At 50.9% G+C, this 23778-nt stretch overlaps 9 protein-coding genes across 9 annotated transcripts; 6 read left to right on the top strand and 3 right to left on the bottom strand.

Annotated features, from left to right (window-relative positions):
• Positions 1-1866: 1866 nt before the first annotated feature.
• On the top strand, positions 1867-2589 carry TRIVIDRAFT_31847 (uncharacterized protein; the record flags this gene model as incomplete). Its single annotated transcript, XM_014104531.1, has 1 exon — positions 1867-2589. One exon carries the CDS (start codon positions 1867-1869, stop codon positions 2587-2589), a length of 723 nt encoding a protein of 240 aa, XP_013960006.1.
• A 906-nt stretch (positions 2590-3495) lies between these two features.
• Positions 3496-5147, top strand: TRIVIDRAFT_62476 (uncharacterized protein; the record flags this gene model as incomplete). The annotated part of the gene is made up of 2 exons (XM_014104530.1): positions 3496-3579; positions 3759-5147. The coding sequence occupies 2 exons, from the start codon at positions 3496-3498 to the stop codon at positions 5145-5147; spliced, it is 1473 nt and encodes a 490-aa protein (XP_013960005.1).
• A 221-nt stretch (positions 5148-5368) lies between these two features.
• On the bottom strand, positions 5369-6750 carry TRIVIDRAFT_79416 (uncharacterized protein; the record flags this gene model as incomplete). Its single annotated transcript, XM_014104529.1, has 3 exons — positions 5369-5919; positions 6023-6270; positions 6599-6750. The coding sequence occupies 3 exons, from the start codon at positions 6679-6681 to the stop codon at positions 5840-5842; spliced, it is 411 nt and encodes a 136-aa protein (XP_013960004.1).
• Positions 6751-7250: 500 nt separating this feature from the next.
• On the top strand, positions 7251-8318 carry TRIVIDRAFT_32476 (uncharacterized protein; the record flags this gene model as incomplete). The annotated part of the gene is made up of 2 exons (XM_014104528.1): positions 7251-7489; positions 7547-8318. 2 exons carry the CDS (start codon positions 7251-7253, stop codon positions 8316-8318), a joined length of 1011 nt encoding a protein of 336 aa, XP_013960003.1.
• Positions 8319-9819: 1501 nt separating this feature from the next.
• TRIVIDRAFT_62473 (uncharacterized protein) lies at positions 9820-11116 on the bottom strand (the record flags this gene model as incomplete). The annotated part of the gene is made up of 5 exons (XM_014104527.1): positions 9820-10098; positions 10177-10224; positions 10406-10502; positions 10580-10750; positions 11025-11116. The coding sequence occupies 5 exons, from the start codon at positions 11114-11116 to the stop codon at positions 9820-9822; spliced, it is 687 nt and encodes a 228-aa protein (XP_013960002.1).
• A 1352-nt stretch (positions 11117-12468) lies between these two features.
• TRIVIDRAFT_168035 (uncharacterized protein) lies at positions 12469-13599 on the top strand (the record flags this gene model as incomplete). Its single annotated transcript, XM_014104526.1, has 1 exon — positions 12469-13599. A coding segment is annotated over one exon (627 nt), but the record flags the coding sequence as incomplete, so codon positions are not given.
• On the top strand, positions 13156-13599 carry TRIVIDRAFT_9149 (uncharacterized protein; the record flags this gene model as incomplete). The annotated part of the gene is made up of 1 exon (XM_014103790.1): positions 13156-13599. A coding segment is annotated over one exon (444 nt), but the record flags the coding sequence as incomplete, so codon positions are not given.
• Positions 13600-15290: 1691 nt separating this feature from the next.
• TRIVIDRAFT_189523 (uncharacterized protein) lies at positions 15291-16818 on the top strand (the record flags this gene model as incomplete). The annotated part of the gene is made up of 3 exons (XM_014104525.1): positions 15291-15370; positions 15450-16630; positions 16718-16818. 3 exons carry the CDS (start codon positions 15291-15293, stop codon positions 16816-16818), a joined length of 1362 nt encoding a protein of 453 aa, XP_013960000.1.
• A 12-nt stretch (positions 16819-16830) lies between these two features.
• TRIVIDRAFT_72847 (uncharacterized protein) lies at positions 16831-18075 on the bottom strand (the record flags this gene model as incomplete). The annotated part of the gene is made up of 3 exons (XM_014104524.1): positions 16831-17286; positions 17354-17730; positions 17801-18075. 3 exons carry the CDS (start codon positions 17931-17933, stop codon positions 16921-16923), a joined length of 876 nt encoding a protein of 291 aa, XP_013959999.1.
• Between the last annotated feature and the right edge of the window lie 5703 nt (positions 18076-23778).

Here is a 23778-nt window from a genome sequence, read left to right as displayed (position 1 = left end):
TTCAGTTGAGGAAAGTGAAAATACTATTGCGCATACGTGCCTCTTTGACAACCGATACTTGGGAATATTGACAGTCGCCGGGTGTTATCAAGAATGATGCCGATGTCGCTGTTTAGGATCCTGGTACAGAACAGCGACTCTGCGGTACAAGATGCAACGTATGGCACTCTAGGCTGTGTGGTGGAAGCGCTCACGACACTTTCATGAATCAACTATGGTCATGATACAGAGGCCGGTTTCAAGTCATCCAATGCAGTGTAATAAAGAGAAAGGGTGTCCGGGGTACGGAGCAGCGCCAGTCATATACCTGTATGGAAACAGTTGTCACTCGGCTATCCAACTCTGTTTCAACAAGACGGCTCAGAGTCAGGGCCCCGTTGTTCGGCTTTCCTCGTCCGCTGGTCCAATTTTACCCGCCAAGGGGAGTTGGATTATTTGTGATGACGAAAAGGGCCGATGGATACCCTGAAATACTACCAGGCCATCTTACAGCATGACATTATCAACATCAGACAGAATGCTTATAGCAACCGGACTCATGGAAGAATGACTTATACCATCCAAGAGCAGAATGTGATTTCCACGTCTCGATCACATAAAAGATCCCCCCAAGAGGCATCACCTACATACCTACTAAGTCTGTGGTTGAGTGGGTAGGTGGTCGACGGTAAGGCGCGCCTAGGCTGTGGTGTGGATCAGTTGCAGTCATTGCCGCATATTATTACAGGGTGCTGCTCTCTAACTTGCAGAAAACTTTTCTCATCTTGCCGCAAAGAGAGACGATGGTTGGATGGCAATGGACATAAGCAGGGTATAATCCAGCTCCAGCCCAAGGATCGGCGGAGGAACAAGTCCGTCAGCCACTCGGGTCGAGATGCTTGCAGGGCGCCCTCTGGAATCGCATTGTTAATGATCCAGTCAACCAGTTAGGTAATTGGGTCCAACTGATCTCTCAATGGATGTCTAAAAAGAAGCCGGGTGGCTTCGTGTTGCTGCTAGGCCGCCAAGCCGCACAGGCCGCATCTCGCCGCCTCCAATCGGGCATTCCTCCGCCTGAGACACTGGGGCTCATGTCAGACACTGGAGGCTGATGTCTGAGGCTTTCGGGTGAACAATCAAGCGGCCATGCAAGGCTCCTATAAAGAAAGATGAAAAGAAGCCGATGAGACCTAGCCACATAAGCTCTGGAGATCCCGTCTGCTGCTTAATTGGCAGCTCCGGTTACACCTTACTGCTTGCTCGCTTGCTTGTAGTATTCCCCATGCTGAAAGACACTAACTCTGGTAGATATGGACTCTACCATAATGCTCTCTGTCTCGTGAAAATATGAAGCCGCCTCGCCTCGGCTAAGGACTGCTTACAAATGCATGGCTCGACATTTGCTCCCCAGCCCAATCCCAATATGTGCTAAAGTCTCGCAACACAAAATAGGAAATGAAATGCGATTCAGAAACCGCTTTCTATCGGTCTCGGATCGGGCCGTCGAGAAGAATTTTGTCAATTGAACATAGCAAAATTGACCAAGGGCTTGTCGCTGGAAAGGAAGCCACACGGCAAACCAGTCATAAAAGTATTGGTGGCTTGAAAATTGGAGTAGTGTCAAGGTCAAATCTAAGGCGTTTTCTCATCAAACTCGGAGCTTGAGTCGGAGAGTCAGTCCAATTGCTTGTGATTCAACAAGGCATCCATCCAGCTCTTTGCCTATTGAGCTTCAACTATATAAATCTGCCTGGATTTCAATATCAACGAGCCTGAGAGAAAACGACAAGGCAAGGCAAAAGCGCAAATCAACAACAGAGAGAGGACCAACCGACTATTACCGACTACCGACTACGACAACCAGCCCTCTATCATTCAGCAATCAAAATGATTTACACGCTTCACATCGCCAACAAGCGCTACTCTTCATGGTCGATGAGGCCTTGGGTCCTCCTCAAGGCCCTCAACATCCCCTTTGAAGAGAAGCTTCACCTCCTCCAGGAGGACCTGTCCACCCAGCGCGCCGCGTATCTCAGCTTCTCGCCCACCTCCAAGGTGCCGTGCCTCGTCGACAACGACAACCAGGCCATCATCCACGACTCGCTCGCCATTGTCGAGTATCTCGCTGAGGACGTCCCGGCCGTCTGGCCCAGCGACAAGCTCGCCCGAGCCTTTGCCCGCTGCGCCGCGGCCGAGATGCACTCGGGCTTCTCCGCCATCCGCAACGAGTGTTCCATGAACGTGGCCCTGCGGATCGAGCTGGGCACCCCGAGCGAGGCTCTGCAGCGCGACATTGACCGGCTCGCCGAGCTCTTCAACGAGGGCATCAGTAAGTTTGGCGGCCCCTGGATCGCCGGTAAGGAGTTCTCCGCCGCCGACGCCTTCTACGCGCCGATTGCGTCGCGGTGCAAGACTTTTGGCATCCAGCTGGCTGGGCCTGCGGGAGAGTACGTTGATCGGCTGTATGAGCACCCTGCCGTTCAGGCGTGGGTTGAGGATGGCATCGTGGAGGCGGGCATCTTGGCCCGTTGCGAGGCTGACTGCATTCAGGGACGCAAGGTGCTGAAGAATTTGGGTGAGCAACAGATTCTTGACTTTATGGGATTGTGACGACGATGATGATTAACTGTTTGTCTTTTATTGAGGATAGCTGCTTGAGAGAATAGCTTTGTGAGAATATGAAGCGTACCAATTTCGGTACCTCGTTGGAGGTTTTCAAGGCTTTCAATGCTGGGCATTGATAAAAGTACATGATGATTGAATTAGTATTTAGTGCTCGAGATACCTTGCCATGCTAATATGCATTGACAAAATACAATAAATTGGATGTGGCGTGAACGTACCAAACATTTAATACCAGACTTCTGTGGCCTATTATTGTTATATTGTGAAAGTACAGGTATTTATTACACTAGGCACGGTTCAAACAAGGCAACTTGTATTCCACCACCCTTTTGAGCTAACGGCCTTGCTTAATTTCCTCATTGATAACATGGTATTGCATCATTCTCACTGCTTCTACATATTGAGCTGCGATGGAACAGTAGAGCGTCGCACAATAGGAACTCTTCGAAATTGGCCAATTCCATCTAGGGTAGGCGTTGTATGTCATCATGGTCACGATGGGCAAGATTAGTCGTACAAGACATCACATTGCACCATCAACTTTTGCAGAGGGATCAATAATTCATGATAGCGCTCGAAAATAAGTTATATATAACGACGACTATGAAATTCTCCTCCATCTTGCCAAATCATCCCATCATATTGAACCCATCAAGCATCAACACGAGCTGTACTCCGTACTTTCACCAAGAAATCCCCTAAAGCTGGGGCAAAACGTGGCCCAACCCCCCCTGGAACTTAGCAGCCAACAGCGGCACCTCCCGGGGCTTTTCCCCCACCAACGAAGAGCACCTAAGTATAGCAGCATTAGGGCAGCTGATCGTCGGAACTTGAATCGCTTCAGCTTCAACTCTGCATCAACTCCAGCTCCAGCTCCTACCATCCGCGACGATGGCGGGCCAAGGAGTCACCACGTACCTCATCATCCTCATCGCCATCTCGACTCTCGGGTCTCTCCAGTTTGGCTTCCACTTGGTGCGTCGTTTCGCCGTCAAACCTCTCTCATTCACCGCTCTGCCTGTCATTCCGTCGAGCTGCAATAGAGCTTCATTTCAAGCTCCCACAGAATGAAGCTGACGTCTACGGACTTGTTCCTGGGCATCTACCCGTCTATAATCGTTCATATTACAGTTACTAATAAATATTTCCCACAGGCCGAGCTCAACGCCCCCCAAGATGTCATAACCTGCCACCGAAAGTCCGTCTCGATCCTCGCTCGAATCGCCGGCTTCGTCACCTCTGTCCACGATGGCACCAACGACTGTATCCCCATGGATGAGGCGGCCTTTGCCACCGTCTCCTCCATCTTCACTATCGGAGGCCTCATCGGCGCTCTCGCTGCCGGTCCCTTTTCCTCTCGCCGCGGCCGCCTTCTCGCCATGCGTGTGACGGCTCTTCTCTTCATCGTCGGCTCCGTCGTTGAGACGTCTGCCAACAGCGTCCTGGTCATGGCGTCAGGCCGCTTCCTGTCCGGCATCGGGGCTGGAGCATCGACCGTCATCGTTCCTCTGTACATCAGCGAGGTCTGCCCGCCCGATCGGAGAGGCTTCTTCGGCTTCATGACCCAGATCTCCATCAACGTCGGCATCCTCATTACGCAAACGCTGGGCTTCTTCTTGAGCTACGGAAGCGCCTGGAGGTGGAACCTGGGTATTGGAGCCTTGATCGCCGCTGCACAGGGCGTTGGGTTGCTGATTGTCCCGGAAAGCCCAGCCTGGCTCGCTGCGCACGACGACGTGGCTGGTGCAAAGAGGACGCTGCAGAGGATCCGTGGTCAAGCCGTCGACATTAGGGAGGAAAGCGAGGACTGGGGCCGGGATGGATCAGGCGCCGGAGAGGAGGAAGGCCTTCTCGCTCAGAATGCAGACGAGATCCCTCCGCCCAATGCTACCTTGGCCAAGAACGAGCCTGTTCACCTTGGCTTCTTGCAAGTCGCCAAGGATCCCAGCACTCGGCCCGTCATCGTCGCCCTGGTTGGCATCATGTTCGTGCAGCAGTTCTGCGGCATCAACTCGGTCATCATGTACTCCGTCTCGCTTCTCGCCGATTTGTTGCCCATATCCTCTGCTCTCCTCAGCATCCTGGTCTCGCTGGTCAACCTGGTCACGACCGTCGCGTGTTCTCCTCTGCCAGACCGACTGGGACGCAAGACCTGTCTGATCATGTCCATCGTAGGCCAGGGCAGCAGCGCTCTTGTTCTGGCCCTGTCCATCGTCTTTGGCTTCAAGATTGTGTCTGCCTTTGCTGTACTCTTCTTTGTCGGCTTCTTCGCCGTGGGCTTGGGTCCTGTGCCCTTTATCCTGGCCTCGGAGCTCGTTGGCCAGGAAGCTGTTGGCGCAACACAGAGCTGGTGCCTGGGAGCCAACTATGTGGCGACGTTCCTGGTGGCCCAATTCTTCCCCATTGTCAACAAGGCTCTCAACACTTGGCTGGGGGGCGCTGGCTGGGTCTACTTCATCTTTGCTGGCCTGGCTGCTGTTTCGTTTGTGTTTGTGACTTGGTCGTTTAGGTCCCTGCGCTTCCATGGAGCCACCGGTAACTGAAAGTGACAAATGGCATATGCGTAAATCTTGGATGAATTCTGTGGCGTTTTGTAATTTGGTTTTAAGTTGATTCTAGTTTTGTAGCGTTTTGTAACTTGGATAAGGAGGGACTTTTTGTTTGTAGTCAGCGTGCACTGATATTAGATCCCGTGAAGTTATTGTTTCTTTCATTACGAAGGATAGGTAGGCATTGGGATAGGAGTAGAGAGACAGCGTGGAGTCGAGGAGCGGGAAGCCATGATTGGAAAGACACATGCTACGACCATAGTCCAGAGCACCATTAATAACAGGGATTTTTTTTCTTCATTGAATTGCCCACTGATCATCACCGAATTTTCTTGGGAGTCGGACCATCATGACATAAAAAACAGCACTTCATCCAGCACACGGAGTGCGTGAATCGTGTGCACCGAAACCACCAAACAAGGACGCATATTTGGACCGAAACCCGAAAACACCGTTGATTTCATGCTAGTGTATCGAAGGCACACACCATGGGGAGGGGCCGAGCCATCACTCCCCTCCCAGCCGTTTCTAGAGGTTCATCGACAAGGACAAATTTTGATTTGCATGCCGAGAGAAAAAAGTCCGCAGCACTCGCAGGTGCGCAACAAAATGCCCAACCCAGTACCACAGCGCCACGCCGCACCTCCCCCCAGCACCAGCAAGCAACAATATTGAGAGCGTTGCGTTTATTTCTCCTTCTTCGCCTTGGCACCCTTGACCTTTGCGGTTCCGCGCAGGGTCTTTTGTCGGTTCTTGCGCTGCTTGCCTGTATTCCCACATATCAAGTCAGTCAAAAAAGATCACACACACACGGTAGAGGGGCAATTGGCAGCAAATGGTGCTGCTTCGCTGCCGTGGTTTCAACGTACGCTGCTGTCTGCTGGCACGCTCGGGCTTGGTAGCGAGTCCGACCCGGATCAGACGGTACTTGGGCTCGAACTTCTTCAGAGCCTCGGGGGAGTCGTAGATGAGGGCGAAGCCGGTGGTCTTGCCGCCACCGAAGTGGGTGCGCAGGCCGAAGACCTGGACCTGCTCCTTCTGGGCCTTGTACAGGCTGGCGAGCTTCTCGCTGAGCTCAGTCTTGGAGATGTTGGCACGGCCGGGGTGGAGGATGTCACTATATGCATTGAAGAGAGAGAGATCAGCCCATGAATCTTTTTTTTTCTGTCGATGTGATTGGGTGTGTTGTGTCGGTCTTGATTCTTTCCATCGCCTCATCAATCCACTATCCAAGTCCAATCGAAACGTCATGCCAATTCTGCAGGCGGGTTTTTTGTGCGTAGCAATGATTGGAAAAATTCGCAGACAGCAGGAGGAGAAGTGTATCTCTTTCTCCCTCTCCGCACTGAAAGAATAGGCCGATGCTCGAATGGACGTTCTCATGGATAGGGATCTGATGGGGCGGATTCGAATCTGGCGACACGGGAAGAGGGATTCCAACTCACACCACCATCTGCTTGCGGCCAAGCAGGGGGTTGCGGATGAACTTGCGAGTTCGCAGGGTAACGGGAGCGTCGTTATCCGCCATGGTTGCGGTCTTGTGCTGTTGTCTCTGTGAGAGTGACGAAGGAGAGACTCGGCGGTTTGGCGTCGTGGTCGGTCGTGGGAGAAAGGGCTCGCCGCAAAACTAAAACCGGGGCAGCGAAAATTCCGAGCACCAAGTCGTGTCGCTTAGTCTGGGTCCCAAACCCTAAGAGAAATGCAGGGGTTGTGCGTGTGGTGGTGTTATGTAAGCAGCACAAACGCGGCCTGGGCTGTGAAAATTGCAAAGTGCATGTGCGAGTGCATGTGCTACATCACGTGAAGGGTAATGTTCGGTTGCTTAGCCTGGGATGCTAGTACCTATTTTTGTGTACCGGATGATCCCCGCCCGCCGCAGCCAATGAGTTGTGTGGGATTGCTTGAGCTCTCCATTTTGCCTGCTGTAGCGCCGGCTGCTGGCATATCGCCATGCCTGTGTCGACAGAACAGCATCCCGTATCCAGCGAAAATGGGATGAACAGGTAGGAATATCGAGAGCGCATATTCTTCTCAGGTTGGTCACGTCTTGTTCCCGTATGCATATGTGTATATGCACATCTGCATACGAGTATAGCCATGGAAGCCTCGGTACGGAAGCAAGTTGACCGCTTCTGCCGCCAATATCTCCAATTGGAGCAGACCTTGGATTATCCCGAGCCTCAGTACATCAGACTTCCCGAGGTTCAAGATTCCATCTATCAGAGGCTATTTGCCGATGATTCTCTTCCTGGAGGCCCTCCTCCGCTGAGGTACCAGGTGAGAGTGCTCAAGGAGCTCATCTCCCGCATTGAGGTCAGCATAGAAGACTGGGATGCGCATGTAAGTTCAAAGCGTGACCCTTGCTGCAGTCGTCAAGACGTCTCTGACCATGAGCAGGGAGTGTCCGATGGCCTCATGTCCTCCCTTTCTGTCTTGTTCTCCACACCGGCCCCCAACGAGGATGATGCCGCGCAGCAAAAGTGCCGCGTTGTCTATCATCTCGCATCGTTGCCAGGTCACGAGGCTCACATCAACCTGTTCGAGAATCGCTCTCTGATCGCCGCTGGCGGCACTACGGGACTGAGGACATGGGAGGCTGCGCTTCACCTGGGACAGCTTCTCTGCCGGGATCCCAGCATTGTCTCGGGAAAACGAGTCCTGGAGCTTGGCACGGGTACGGGATATCTCGCCATTCTGTGCGTCAAGTACTTGGGGTCAACACATGTCATTGCATCCGATGGATCCGACGACGTCATCAACAACCTCCCTGAGAACCTCTTTTTGAATCAACTTGAAGGCTCAGATGCCATCCGTCCCATGGATCTCAAGTGGGGGTATGCACTCGTGGGAACCGAAGAAGAGCGGTGGAACGGCGGCCGTCCACTGGATGTTGTGCTCGGGGCCGACATCACATACGACCCAAGCATAATCCCAGACCTTGTCAGCACTCTTTTGGAGCTCTTTGGCATATACCCTCATGTTGAGGTCATCATTGCAGCGACTCAGCGGAATCTGGAAACCTTTCAGGTGTTTTTGGCAAAGTGCCGCGACGAGGCGTTAAAGGTGGAAGATGTCTCATTTGAGATTCCCTCGCGTGACCAACAAGAAGGCCCATTCTATAACGACCAAGTTGCTATTAGAATCTGTAGAGTATCTAAATTATGACGCACAGTCTCATTCAACTTTCTCAGTTCCAGCATGATTCACTCTCGGTTTGTTAGATGTTCGATTCAAAGTCCGGGGTGTCTCTGTGTAAGACGAGGGCGGAAGGTTTTGTTGTGAGTACACCCTGTACACAGAATGTAGTTTCAAACTCAACTCATCTTACAGTACAACCCCAACTCAAGTCAATTACACATGAGGCTGATTATGACATGCTTTTGAGCAATAGCTTACCCGCTGATGACAGGGTGAAACAATGCGGCGTCCACGAGCATTAAACTTCAGGGTAGCTCAAGCGAGCTGCATGGCGATGGCGCCAGGCTACACATACAGTATGGCACCAGGGACAAGATGATCTTGGTGGCGCTTGGGGGTCAAGCCACATGGCCACTGGCTTGCTTTGTTTTTGAACCTTTGTGGCTTTGGCGAATATCGTCCTCATCAGGCAATTCTGACGACAAATTGAGGCATTTCGATATGCTCCAACCGTAGCCGTCCAGAGGCCTGCATTGGCAGTGCATCAACATACTCGTACACAATCAATCGCAGCTGCGGATGGCTCGATGTGATGCTCCCCGATTGTTGACGTCACTCAAACAGCGTGACTGTCTCCCCATGTTGTCTGTCCAGAGTCTAGACCCTGGCCCGTCCGGAGTTATTCTCCCTCCAACATGCAGCTTCTCTCCCGCAAGATGAAGTCATGGATAAGACAGCAAAGTCTGGGGAAGTCAGACATAGCCGGCAGGGACTATTGATTCATCCCGGCTACAGTGCCGGTACGGTGTGAGCCGGAAGACACAAGGTAAGCGGCACGCAATCTTACGACGGGTGGCATGTTGTCACTCGAGACATTGAAACCTACGTACTGTATGTACGAGTAATGGCCATTTCCACGGCTTTGAACCGGGTGAGGGGAGTTGAAGTTGCGGGGGAAAAAGCCACCAAGGGTGACGGGCAAATGGGATCAAACCCAAGCCCTTGGTTGGTTGCTGGCGCCGAGCGGCCTCTGAAGCTGTTCTCTTTGTCATCCTTTGGATTAGGTGCCTTTGCAGGTGCAATATTTGAGCCGAGAGAGTTTTAGTACAGTAGATTGCGCGTACGAGAAGCACAAGTGTGCATGAGCGGGGGACGAGCAACGCTTCGGCTGGCGGGGGAGAAAAAGATTGGTCACCGTGCAGAGTTGCAACCTCCATAATACCCCGGTTCGGAAGTCGACGATGTTTGGTAGAAGGGCTGACAGGAAAATAAGAGAAAGCTACTTCACCGGACGGAGCACAGAGTTAGCACGGAGTACATGCAAAGGTGCTCCGTAAAGTTGCAGCTTCCTGCAGGTTTCCAAACTCCACCTCATGAGCAATTTGGTCGCTTCTCTATTTCTGTCTGTCTTTCGGCCGCCATGAAATGTGACCGAGTCTCCGCAACACAGGGATGAAGAGAAAAAAACTAAGAAAAAAGAGGCGGTCGACGTTGCGTCTTGCTTTTTTATGGTGAACAATCTGAGGCGTTAGCGAGCCCACGTTGGCCAGAGATGATCGCTGATCGGCAGAAGCATCACAGAGTCTCGGATGAACGTGACCGCTAGCAAAAGCTTGGGGCTGGTCACCGCACTTTTGAGCATTGTGCTTTCACTCGTACATGCACGAGTACCGAGATGATGAGATTTTGACGGCAGGGCTTTTGTTCTTGGGACCTTGAACCGCCCCTTGTCGTCCGTGTAGCCAATCGATGGGAGAAGACGATGCATTGCAACACTCGGAATCGTGAGAAAAAGGCCGTTTTCTTGCTATTGTGCGGACCACTAGCCGATGGTCCCGTGAGATAGATGCATCCTTGTATACAAGCAGTATCCTATGTTACGTACAAAGACGGCACAAACACAGCCTTGGGCATTCTCTGAGCTTGAGGTGGGCTAAGACCAGGTAGGATTTGTCGCTACAGCATCTGCATGCGACACTGCAAGCCAGAGCATCACCGGAGTTGCTGGATTACATGTACATTGGATGCTACTCTGCTCGCTGCCTAAAGCTCAACACCTGGATTCGAGGTCTAGACGCCGAAAATAAATTAACTGCAGCCTCCTCGCTACGTACTTGTACATTGGGCTTTTTCTTGCAAATCCTGCCGCTGTTTGGGCTGTTACCCAGTGATCGGCTCTGGCTTGTGGAAATGATGGTCAGGGGTGGTGGGCTGTTGATAGCAGCAATTCTTTTTTTTTTTTTTTTTTTTTTAAATCTTCTCCCTTGAAAGCCATGTTGCCCTAGTACCGTCGATCAGTGCGGATCACGAGGCATAAATAGAAGGTCTCTGTAACACTGAATGGCTGATCAATGTCTGGGACAGCTGCGAGTACATCCGGAGATGCCCAATAATACGGAGCTGCACCTCCTGGGTAGTAGGTGAGGCTTATCTTTTCCGCCATGAGCTGTACTCCGTACCTGTACCTGTAGATACAGATCAAAAGATACGGGTATGACTGTGAAAAGACGCGCCAGATAACCGCGGGCCATTGGCAGCCAGTCAATTCGCTGCCACGGCTGCCGTTATCTTGGGCTTCATTGGCGTGCTCTCTCAAGCTCACCAGGGAGGGGGGGTAAGGAAACGGCACAGGGCGCTTCGTTATCTCTGGCGCAGATTGCAGCACTCAATCGAGCCCAATTGATTCAGCTGTGCTTGCTCACACACGCAGGTCACGGCCAGTCCATGGCACACTCCGTGTCGCGCTCTGCAGCGCCGAACTGTGCCAGTAAGAGCGCGGCGAGCACCGCCAACCAGCCACTCCACGCGCCGTCGCCAGCAGCCATTGCATTGTTGCATGGCATATGCATACATGTATACCACTAACTATTGGGATTCAAAAGGGCGCGGCCTCGTGACCACTGGCGAGTCGAGTTTGATTCAAGACGAGACCCCGAGCCGCCGCCGCTGGATGATGCGGTGACAACTGCACGGGTTTGATATTAACTGTCCCCCCTTGGTGAATAAACCCGCAGAGCAGCAGTGAAAAAGCACGCAACAAAAGCACCCGTGGTAGCAAGATGCCCAGAATTAATCAAAAAAACGGAGACCCCTGTCATGAGAAAACGGGCTCCAGGCCCACCAGCCCCGAGAACAAGAACAAGCATCGCAACGTGCAGCAGCGCCATCGTCCAACTCGCCCGCAGCCAAGGCAAAGGCAAGGCAAGGCAAGGCAAAGCGTTGAGGAGCTAAGCCGCAGGCCCCCCCTCGTATCTAGGTTTTTGCCAGCAAAGAACTGGAGCAGCAAAGTCGCCTTCGCCACCCGCCGCGTCGCCATTGGATGGACAGGGCCGTGTTGGCTGTGGTTTGCCTCCATGAACCTTAAAGCTGGCTAGTATACTCGTAATGCTGCTACTGTACAGTACCGTTACGGAAAGCAAGCTACTACACCGTCTGAGGAAGAACCAGAGTCTTGCATATTGCATATCATCTTCCCCCTCCCTCGCCCCCTTTGGAGCCCAAATGCTACGGCAGAGTAGATTGTCAGGCCCCGGCGCAGCAAGCTAGAGCCGGACCAGCCCAGGAAGGATCTAGACCAGAAAGCATCCGAAGCAACCCCCTTCTTCAGCTTCGCCTTCACGAAGCTCTGGCCGCCGCCACCATTGGCTGGTTTCGTTGCCCTTGCAACATGTACCCATGCTCATGCTGCCGAGCGATTGCGACGTCGTCTTGGAACCAGGCAAAGTAAGCTTTTGCTCTGCGTCGTGGGACCGCCAGCTGGACCAGATTATTGATTCGGAATATGCAAGTTTGCGGTAACTTATCAGAAAAAGAAAAAAACATATGGAGTACACGTACACGTAGTATTGCCATTGACCGTTTGTTGTTCTCCCCCCTCTTTCAAGTTCCAAGTTCGAGCGAGTATATTACTAGCTCATCAGCCCTCCCATCCATCCCATGCTACACTATTCCCGCTTCATTTTATCGATACTCCGTGCCTTATTTCTTTCTCCACACCCTCATTAGCCGGGGCATCTTTTGAGTGGCAGAGAGCAAGCACCCTTTGTTAGTGCTGCGACAAAAGTAAACGGCCTGTTCCCACTTGGATTACCAGAATTCCCACTACCGTCGGTCCACATTCTCCTGGGAGCCGCCGCCTCTTGCATCGGATGCTGCAACACTACAATCACCCACTTATACACTCCTCATCACGCCAACCCCGGTGCTTTTTGACCTGACCTGCCATCTCGACGTCAGTCTTCCATCACCCTCGTCCTATTTGTATAAACGAAAACCCCCTTGCCATCGACTATTGTGGTTCCCGTTGGTCCGGGTTCAACACATCCCACAAAAAAAGAAACTACATCTACCGGTGGAACATTACGCTTGGGCAAAAGAGGCAATCTCTTTCCCTGCCCTAGAATCAACAGAAGACTGCTTCGTCGCACCTTTAATATCCGTCCTCGAACCCCCCCCTGGCAAAACCCAGAAGGCAAGGTTCCAACGTTCTGCACACAAAACACTTTCCCATCGCTTCTATTATTACCAAGCGAGAGCTCCATCGAGCTGCTATTCCTATCATCGCCAACGATTGACCCTTGCGATCTCGATCCTATCTCTACTTTCAACCATTGTTCTTTTCTTCATCACCTGCTGCGCGGAGTGGAAACCGATTTATTTTTTCTTTTGTGTGTCCGATGGTTTCGTCACAGTTGGGAACAAGAGCAATACCTCGATCATATCGCTGCAGCCGCTGAGAGAGAGAGAACAACGTCGGAAGCAAAGCAACAACTCGCCAAACCTCAAACCTACAACATACCTTTAGTACACACAGTACTTTCACACATTCACGATGGACATGGACTTTGAGAGCTATCACCACAACTACGCTTTTACTCTGCAAAAGTATCTGCGTCTGCAGCAGCAGCACGAGCAGCTCTGCAGCAACCTCGAGCAAATCCGCCCGCAAACCGCCTCGACCGGCACCCTTTCCACCATCTCGTCGCCCAGCACATCGCCCGTCCGCTCCTCCATCTTGACCTCATCACGGCGTCACTCGCGATCCAGCGGCCCGCGCCGTGGTTCGAGACAGCCACGCCAGAACGGCTGGGAGGAACAGCTCGATACCATCCTCGACGAAGAGACCATCTACCAGATTTCCGCCGAGGAACAACGACTGTTTGACGTCAACGAGAGCATCAAGCGGGCCTTGACGGAGCTGCTTAACTGCGAAGCCGTCCGCAATGACATGACGACGCGCATGTGGGCTCAGGCCCGACTGATGGAGACGGAGAAGGAACTTCGGTCGGGGCGGCGGAGGCGAAGCTCCCCAAGCCGGGACTGAGCGAGTCAACAAAAGAAAAAGTCGAAAGTCATTGACAACATGGCAAGGCGAATATCATTGCGCAGCCATTTGTGGAGAAGCTGAGCAAGCCATAAACTCCATTGGACCCGCCGACGATCAAGCCATCTTCATCATCAACGCCAGCTTGTCTGAGCATCAAAGTCACTCCTTTCCTATTTGCAATATTCTTAATTCTAATCCTATCACGGCTAGCGAAATAGCCTTTATACCAATGGGACCGTTTTGAAACGGTACACCCAATTTTTCTACTTTTTTCTCTCTTTTGTGTTGGGGGAAACAAAAGATACCACAAGCTCAGTGGAGAGCTGACACCATTCGACGATATGGGACTTGCTTTTTTTTATTTTTCCATTATTCATAGGGGGAATAAAAAAAAGTGCGCAAAATTGGGGACATTCATTTTTTTGATTTCTTATCTCTGCCGTCAAATTTCCCTTTATTCATGTATTCTGCTCACCCACCTACCCGATTTGGGTGTTTGGTTTTCTGGCATCGCATTGCGTGCGCGCAATTTATTGTCTCATATTGTACATGGAAGCCATTACTTGTTTTTGATGTACATACATATTCTAGCACACCACATCTGGTGCAATCTTGCTTTTGTTTTCTTGTTCACTTAGTGTTTATTATCTAGGTATCTTTACTTTGTCTGCTGTGGATCGGCGGTTTTACAGGACGTGTGGGAGGGGCATCACTAAAACGGGAAGCGAGCCTGCTGTTGACATATATACATGTATTCCACATTGCATCTGAGGGTTTTGCTTTTCACATCTGGGTTATTGTATTTTTCTGTTTTGTTTTGTTTTGTTTAGTGTCATAGTAGCTTACTAGCGAGCAAGCAAGTCTAGGGCTGTCAAGACAGTCACAATTCACATTGTTGAGTTAAAGTTCCAAGTTTAAGGCGCATCCATCTGCATTAGTACAAGTCCACGGAGTATCAAGGCACCATTTCGCCACTCGTAAAAAGAAAGTGATGCATCAGAGTTTTGTATGCATAAATCCTCCGTAGGATGCAAAACCTGAAAAACGCAAATTGCCACCTGGGAGGTGATTGGATGCGTGCACTGACTGCGACTGAAACGGCAGCCCTGCAAATTGGCGACAAGCTGGGAGCTCGGGATGGGCGAGTGACATTTGGTGTATCAGGTTGATGATTCGTCTGAGGCTGGAAATTTGGGAATGGAAGATGATGAGGTGAAGCTCATAAGACACCTCCTGGAGATGGGGATGGAGCTGGGATGGAGCTGCTTCTTGACTCTTGAGAGCATCTCATCTCATTTCCATCACGATGCAGTGGTATGACCCAAGTTGTACCATGTAATTATGCATCAACTCAGTTATACCAGAGTCGTCGTATATCTAAACTTGCTTTTTGAAAACTTGACAAGCTATGAATTACTCATCAGTTCTCGATGTTGAGCTTTGCTGGTTCTATGTATCTATAGCATCATGAAGCATCACCATGTATTATGTAATCAAATGACAGACCACATCCATTCAAGGCCGCCCCACAAAAATTGTCATCGTCCATCTATCAAATCGCAGCCTCGCGCGTCAGCCAAAACGCGGCTGCAAGGCAAAGCAAATTCGCATCTTCTTCTTCTTGTTCGAATGCCGAGATTCTCCCAAGATTGACCGAGACTCAATTCACAGCCATGTCAGTCTTGCTAGAAACCACCGTCGGTGACATCGTCATTGATCTGCTCATCGACCACTCTCCCAAGCTGTGTGAAAAGTAAGATCTTCTTCTTTCCATTCCCATTCAAGCATTGCCTTTGATCCTCGTGCAAGCTGCTAACTAACCATCCGTATAGCTTCTTGAAGCTCTGCAAGGTCAAATACTACAACTTCTCTCCCATCCACTCCGTCCAAAAGAACTTCTCCTTCCAGACCGGCGACCCCCTCGGGCCTCTTTCCAAACAATCAGATGGCGGCTGCTCAATATGGGGGCACCTGTCGGGCGATCCGTCGAAGCGCACATTCACAGCTCCCTTTCACCCCAAGCTGAAGCATCTAGAGCGAGGGACCGTCAGCATGGCGACAGTACCGCTGTCTTCAGACCCAGACACCCGGGTGGCGGCATCGCAGTTCATCATCACTCTGGGCGAAGAGACGGATTTCCTCGACAGCAAAGCTGCCATATTTGGCAAGGTGGTGGAGGGCTTTGATTCTTTGGAGAAGATCAACGAGGCCATGGTCGACGATAAGGGATACCCGTTTGTTGATATCCGAATTAAACACACAGTCATCCTGGATGACCCTTATCCTGATCCTCCTGGCCTTAGAGAACCCAGCTCTAGCCCTCCGCCTTCAGACGAACAAATGCGGACGGTACGAATCGCCAACGAAGAAGAACTCCACGAGAACGATGATGTAGATGAAGAAGAGCTGGAAAAGAGAAGGCGGGAGAGAGATGCTAGGGCGCAGGCCTTGACACTCGAGCTTATGGGCGATCTTCCCTTTGCCGAGGTGAAGCCGCCGGAAAACGTCTTGTTTGTCTGCAAATTGAACCCTGTCACGCAAGACGAAGATCTGGAGCTCATCTTTGGCCGATTTGGCAAGATTCTGAGCTGCGAGGTGATTCGAGACCAAAAGACAGGCGACAGCCTACAGTACGCCTTTATCGAATACGAAGACAAGGCATCGTGCGAAGTGGCGTATACCAAAATGCAAGATGTCCTCATCGACGACCGGCGAATCCACGTCGACTTTTCACAGAGCGTCAGTAAGCTCAGCGATGTGTGGCGGCAAGACACGAATAACAAACGCAGAGCAAGGGCGCGAGGTGGATGGGGAGGTGTGCAAGAGCTCGAAAAGCGACGACAGTATCGAGAAGAGGATGAGAGGAGCTCTGGGAAGAATTACAACATGGTATACGGCAAGGAGGAGATGAAAGGAAGACATGATCGGGGTTTCAACGGCCGGAGAAACGACGACAAGATTGACCGAAGAAATGATGACAGGCCTGATCGAAGAAACGACGGTCGATATGACCGCAGAAACGATGATAGGTCCAATAAACGACCATCAGATCGAGACAATGGGCGCCCGTTCCGAAACCGAAGCAGGAGCCCTCGTCGAGGAAACAGAGACGATGACCGCGATAGACAATTTAGGTCGCGGGATGGCTATCGGCACGACAGGAGGGATAGAGATGGAGATTATAAGCGCAGAGACAGGTGATGGCATCTTTCGAGCACATGAATGGTATGATTGAATAATGTATAAAATAATTACATGGCCTGTTTCCAGGTGTCACTGGCGATTATTTTCAGCGCTGAGCAGCTAATTTTGCTTGCTTCTCCGTCTCCGCTGTACATCTATCCTTGCCAGCCGCTTGCTGGCTTGAATCAACTGGATAACATTGATCAGTTGCTTCAGCGCCATGAAAGGAAAGCAAATCTTGGCTATGATGCTCGGCAAGTATCCATCCATTTTGTTCGCTCGCGCCATCTCCAGCGCTGCAGAGCTATAAGGATTTGGAAAGATCTGGGTTAATAGTGAGGTGTCGACCTCACTCCCTGTCTGCAGATGCTCCTTTCCGTCGATGTTCGCTTTTAGATAGAGAGGGTCAACTGGTGAAGAGAAGGAGACAAGGTAGCAGGCGATGAAGAAGAGCTCGTTGAGAGCGCAGAGAGAAAACAAGACAATCTGAGATTTTCTAGTCAGCCTTCCGTGTATAGAGTTGACAAAAGACTAAACCAGAGCCGTTTCGTACCTTGTTAGTGTAATACACCCTCATCAACCAGTGTTGACTTTTGTCAATGTCCTTGTGGCTTGATCCAGCACCGCCAACAACCAGAGATGTATACATGTGGATGTAATGACTTGCGAGGTCCAACACAATCAGGCCCTGGAAAGCAATAGCCCAGCGAGGTACCGCAGTTGCTAAGAAAACTAGCAGACACGTCGTGGTGCAGCGATCGGTAACCATGTCCAGAACTGCACCAAACTGCGTTCCCTGGTTCAACAATCGGGCAGCATATCCATCTAGAGCGTCGAGAAGACATGATATAGTGTAGAGAAGAGAGCATGTGCGCGGGTGGAGTGGCATGTAGTAAAGGGAGGCCATGGCCAAGATTACCCGGAGATATCCTGGATAATGATGCCGGATTAGCAGTGGACAGGATATGTGATGTAGTAGAGAGAGAGAGAGTAGGCTGACCGATGATGTTGGGCCAGAATAAAAAGATATTTTCCGAGGTTGTTTGAGTTGAATCTTGATCTGGACGCTGGGTAGAGGCATTGTCTGGATCTCGAATCTGGCCTCGCTGCGCCAAAGTTCGCCGTGGAGGCATTCTGGGGAAATGAGTGAATTGGGTAACTAGAGAACTATGGAAGAGATAATAAAGAAACGAATAATAAACGAGTTTAAAAGGTTGAATGATGGTCAATTGTAAAGGACAGCCTACGCGATGCCAAAGCTTATGATGGCGATCCCCAAGAATTAGCAAAGTGCCTTTTAGGAGCTTCAAAAGGTCCCAGAAGAGGAGATAATGTGATTTTAACTGCTGACTAAGTTACAATGTCTGGTAATGCATTTGAGATGTAAATGACTGGAAAAGCTTGCAGCCAACAGCGCTCTGGATTTTTGCCGTGTTGGCCCTAGCTGTTTTGAATTATAGCTGCAGAACAACTCGACCGCTGTCAGCAATATGTTTCATCAACAGAGCATTTATTCTACAAAGCCCTCTCTCTTTAGGCAAAGTCAGCGCGCCATGTAATTCTTGCAAATATCTCTCACCTGCTGGCTTGTACTTGTCAATAGAGAGTACAGCCCGATGCCAACTACGATGAGAACCTACCCTGAATACACTTGGCATTGAAACGGCCAATAGCTGACAATGTATCGAATCATTGATCCGTGCAGTGATCAACTAATAATTCGTATAGGCATCTGCTATTGAGGCCCTTTTCGAGTATACCACTATGTTCACTGAAGCCACCAAGCTATGAGTATACGTCTAGAATCGGCAATTTGGGCTATGAAAGATGCCCTGGCCAGCGAGAATCACCAGACGCTCGCCGGAGTTGAATCTCAGCGCTTCCGAAATCTACATATGTAATCAAATCTAGCCTTCGATATGACTGGCCATCTCTTGTTTGTGTTATATTAAACTGTATTCGAAGGAGATGTCTAACACGAAATCAAGCCGGCTGTTGAGTGAGAACCTCACATTTCCTGTGTTTGCCCCGAGTCAAGAGTCAAGGGCGGCAGCGTCAAAGCACCCTTTGCCAACCTTGGAGCTTTCCAAACACATTTGTTTCCCCGTAGCAACTTTTCAGACCGCCGATTGCAAGAATAGAGGCACACATCATTGTTTACAAGGATACGCAATGAAACTCTGCGCTTCACGATTCAGTTGCGAGGCAGACTACATGACGCCAGGGCCCTCCAAGCACCCGAATCCCCTGCTTCTAACCTCACAAGCCCGTTTCTCTCCGCCTCTACAATTTCTTGCAACGCATATTATCCACAGAGTGGCGTTGGTAAGAAGCCCAATGGCCCAATGGCTACCGGCATCTATCCACTCGTTGCGAGATGCTGTCAAACATGACAGGTCCCCCGCAGAACCTACGGAGACTAATATCTCAGATATCCGTGGGGCCCATAAGTTAATCTACAGCAATTTCGTCTCGTGGACGCTTCTAGAGGCTCCCTTCATTTATCGTTACCGCCATTTGCCGAGCCGCCGTTACGCCGTTACGACTATACGAGTCTGCCTTCCACCTCGTCGCTGGCGCTCCCCCCTCCAGCGCTGATTTACGCCCGTGGGTTCGGATCGAGTTCGAATCGAACCTGTTAGATGGACAATACGGTGTGCCCGTGATTATGCTATGGCTGTACTCCATGTCCTCCGCATCATTTTACGGGCTGCAAGGGACCCGCCTGGTACTACCGCATCCCATCTCCGATGTAAATCGTCTCGGTGAGTGTCACGGCGATAGCCACGGCCCCATCCAGATAGTCCAGAAATCGCTTGCTATCCAAGTCCAAACCCAGCCCCCTTGAAGCTAAAGTCACGCTTGGATCTACATGGCGCTGTAATCCGGGCTCGCCGTGTAAGCGACAGCAGCCGCTGTGGGCACTCTATACCAGCAAGCAATCAAGCAAGCAATCAAGCAAGCAACTGTCTGAGGCGAGACATGCGTCTGGGAGTCTCGATAGCTCTGTCACCGCCTCGTTTGCATCCTGTTTGATTGGCTCTGCTTCATCCCGACCCCCAGTTTACAACGGCCGGTGACGCCTGAAATCATTGGCCTAAGAGAACAGACATGCATAATGGACATGCAGCCATTGCTGTTACTTGGTGCCACGGGTATACGTATGTATACTCTGTCAAATCACAAGATGGTGCGCCGTTGCGCCGACAGACCCCTGTTCTTTTTCTTCTTGTACAGAAAAAGAGAGTAAGAATAGCAGTAGGAACAGTAATAGGACCGCAAAGTAAAAGCTGCCAGCAGATGAAACCGACCATGGTGTGTTTGTGTGACTGTCACAGCAAGACGAAGCTTGTCAGTGAGGCGGTTGAGCGCTCTCATTTCCCTTCTTCAACGCTTGTGACCTCGTACGGACACACACCTAGCTGACCTGGAAAAAGAAGATGCCAAAAATACATGTACTTCGACACACCTTCGGCCCAACCGCCCCCAAGTGCTGAAACGTGCCTTTTGAATCCTTCAGTCTCATCAACGGGTTATTGGTATCCCTGTCGCAGAACACAGTTGATGTTCTCGAAACAGAGCCCCGTCACTTCCTCATGTTTTCTGCTCTAAACCTGGACGACGCTCAGATCATCTGTTGGAATTTGCAGCCTCGTGAATTTTTGTTTGCTCATTGGCTGACTACGCATTTCAGTGCCGCGGATTGGGCACGCTCCTTACACACCTTGCTCATAATGTCCAATCGCTAAACACTCGTGAGTAACACCGTCGGTTGAATGCAGGAACATGACGGGGACTACAGCACTGCAAAGGACCGTGCCCGCTTTCAACAGTGGGGAGAAGGGCGGCTGGCTAAGGAGATTTATTCCGTCTTTTGGAAAAGGAAGAATATCTCTTGTACGTAGTATCTCGAAGATGCTGGAGTATGTTTGATGACAGGGGGGGAGGGGTGAGGCTTTGACCAGGTCCGATTAGACGCAAGCTGAAGATTTTCGCTAATCAGCGCAACATACTCGGCCGTTCCGAGGCGTTTTGAAACCGGTTAGCACGCAGATTAATTAATTAATATGAAGACCAAGATCCAACGGCGATTGCCGTGCAAGCGTCACTCTACGTGGATCGGACCCAAACAGAGAAAGAAAAGGGGGGGGAGGGGGGAGTGTGTGAGAGGTTGCCGCGCAGCTGAAGAGATGCCGGCAATAGATACCGCCCGGCTGTTTGATCAAAAACACTTGACTTTTATGCATAGTGCAGGATGAAACATTGGTGGAGCGAGGTGTTATTCACCGCTGCCAATCCCTGTGGTTTGTACAGCTATGTGCAGCATCTAAGACTTGCCATGTACGTGTGTGTGTGCACGCATCATCGTCTCTGCCTGTCTTACAGCCTCAACTTCTCTGGCGGCCATGATCGACAGGACCTTGCACGCCCTCTGCCATGTGCGCTGGGCTGCTTTCTGGAACGCCTCGATTCACTCACCGTCTTGTCCCTTGCAGGGCCGGGATCTGGGTCCTCTCCCCGTCAATCCGCTATACGTTGGCGTGCCTTGTTTTGGCCGGTCTGGTGTAGCTCAGGCGGCAACATGCGCCTCTTGTGGTCGAGACAGACGTTGGGCGGTGTCTGCCGTGTGCCCGGACAGATTTGCCCACAGGTAAAAGGGGGGGGAGGCACCTGGCCAGCTCATACAGCGGTCACAGCATCGCCAAACGCCAGTGTCGAAGGATGCAGCTTTGCCATACTCGAGATGCACCTTCAGGACAAAGACAGGCTGGCTATTGGCATTGATTTACATGTAATTTGTAAATCCACTGCTACTCGTTGACGTTTCTCGTATACATGTATGTCTGTGTGTGATCATATGGTTCTGCGGGTTCGTGTTGAGTATTAGAGACACACCAGCGAAGCTCGCCACTGCCGATCAAACAATCTCCATGTACATGCTTCTGAAAGAAGATTCCTTTCTTTCTTTCTCTCTCGCTCTCTCTATACCGGCTTCCCCCCTTCCCCCTTCCCCCTTTTCTCCTAGCTAGCGACCTTCTGGAAGCAACTTTGTTCCCGTTGTCACGGCCCAACAACACTGCAATATCCCATCTACTTGCTGAGCAACACGTGTGCTTTGTGCGCAGTTTCTGCGAGGAGTGACAGAGCAAATGGGAGTAATAATCCTTCCCGTTTGCCCGGTGCAAGGACCACGCCTCTCGACAATGTCTCGTCTCCCTCGTGCGCTACTCGTCATGTGCCTGGTTCAACTCCAGTTTCTCGCCTCAAGTTCCACACGGATGGAGGCTCCCATGTACATGTATCAAGGCAGGTACATTACGTATGCGACTTGTACTTTTTGGCGGAAACAAGTTGGTGGCTCCTTGTACGACGTTGAGCTGGGGACATTCCTTGGGGGCCTTCTGCAGGCTGCTATGCGGAGTAGCACAGAGGACAATAACTTGCATCTTATTTACTCTGACCGCTACGTTATTGTAACAATACCTGATGACCTTGATGGCCCGCAGTTTTACGATGCAATGAGCGCGTATCTTTGGCTGGCCTCGACTATTTGCGCTGGGCATGAGGTCACGGCCCATCTTTTTTTGTATGGTAAAACAAGGAAAGCAAAGCAAAACAAAGGTGGACCGGTGAGCAAACCTCTGCATGAAAGAACCCAATATCCTCCGTGAACCCCGTATTCTTCAAGTCCCTGAGAGATATGATAAGGCTCGCTCATGCGCCCGTATACAGCCGTTCTTGGAATAGACCGGACGGTTGTTGCTGGATTTAAACGAGGTATCTCACGGAAGAGGAGTGTTTTGTATACTAACGCATTGACCGTATTCAGCACCTTGGCCACTTACACGCCCCTCCGGAAAGGCCAGGGCAGAGAAAGGAACTTGAAATAGAACGAGAAAGATGAGTTAGGGGGACTATTAACTAGTACATGTTATGCAAGACATGGTTTACAAGGGGGAATCTAATCTAGATTCTCTGAGATTACAGACGGCCAGGGCCAAAGGGGGCTAACAGATGCCCGGCCCGAGAACCCGGTGAGATCGATTCAGAGGGTCCTCACCCACGTGTGTATATTGTCGGCAAAGGAAGAACAAGGATTGAGCGAACACGTACAGATGTATAGATCTGCATCAAGCCTTTGATTCCCGCAACTCTCTGCCATCCTGGTACAGCTTCTCCACTCCCTTGCGTAGCCCTGACCAGAAACTTGAGCATCTGGGGGGGATGACAAGGCCTACGAGCTTGTCAACTGCTGTGTACCGGCAGCATCTGCGGCCGTGGTAACTTTTCTGGCAGATGTTTTTTGTTGAGGTGCTGCGATGGCGAGAGGAAGAGAGTCAGTGAGGGAAAGGCACAGGATGAAAATAATTGGATGAGCTGGCCGGGTGACGGTGCAAGCAAACAAACAAGATGAAAAAAATATAAAAATAAAACCGGCAAAATTGTGGAATCGAGGAGAGAGCGGGCACGTACTGATAATGTATAACTATTCCGGAACTACAGCTCTTTCGTCCCGGATCTCTTGTTCTAGATTCTTTCATTTCATTCCCATTTGTCTTTTTTGCTCCTTCTTCCATTTCCCCAGATTGCCTCATTCATCTGCCTTTTCCGAACCCTTCACACCCGGCTGCCTTCTCCAAGTTGCCTTGCCCCAAACGGAACTCTCTCTGATTCGCCACCAAAACAGACTACAGACACAGCCTTCAGACTCTGCCTTTTTGTCTTGGTGCCAGCATCACCGAGTCATATCTGCTGAGGCCCAAGGGGACACAAGACGTCAGACCCGTCATTTCCCGTCTCTCTCTCTCTCTCTCTCTCTATTCTAATCTCTCTATCAGCCTGTCAGAGGAGTATCCGTCTACCAGCAAGACTGTATTGAAGAGACTGCGTGTTTGCTCATCTGATCTCGAAACAGATACTTGACTCGGGAGGTCAGAAGAGACGTGGTGTACACACCATCTATTTACGCCACCATAG

Source organism: Trichoderma virens, assembly GCF_000170995.1.
Source record: "Trichoderma virens Gv29-8 chromosome Unknown TRIVIscaffold_3, whole genome shotgun sequence".
NCBI classification, from domain to species: Eukaryota; Fungi; Ascomycota; class Sordariomycetes; order Hypocreales; family Hypocreaceae; genus Trichoderma; species Trichoderma virens.
The sequence above is the reverse complement of the archived record's forward strand: the minus strand, read 5'-3'. Positions and strand labels throughout refer to the sequence as shown.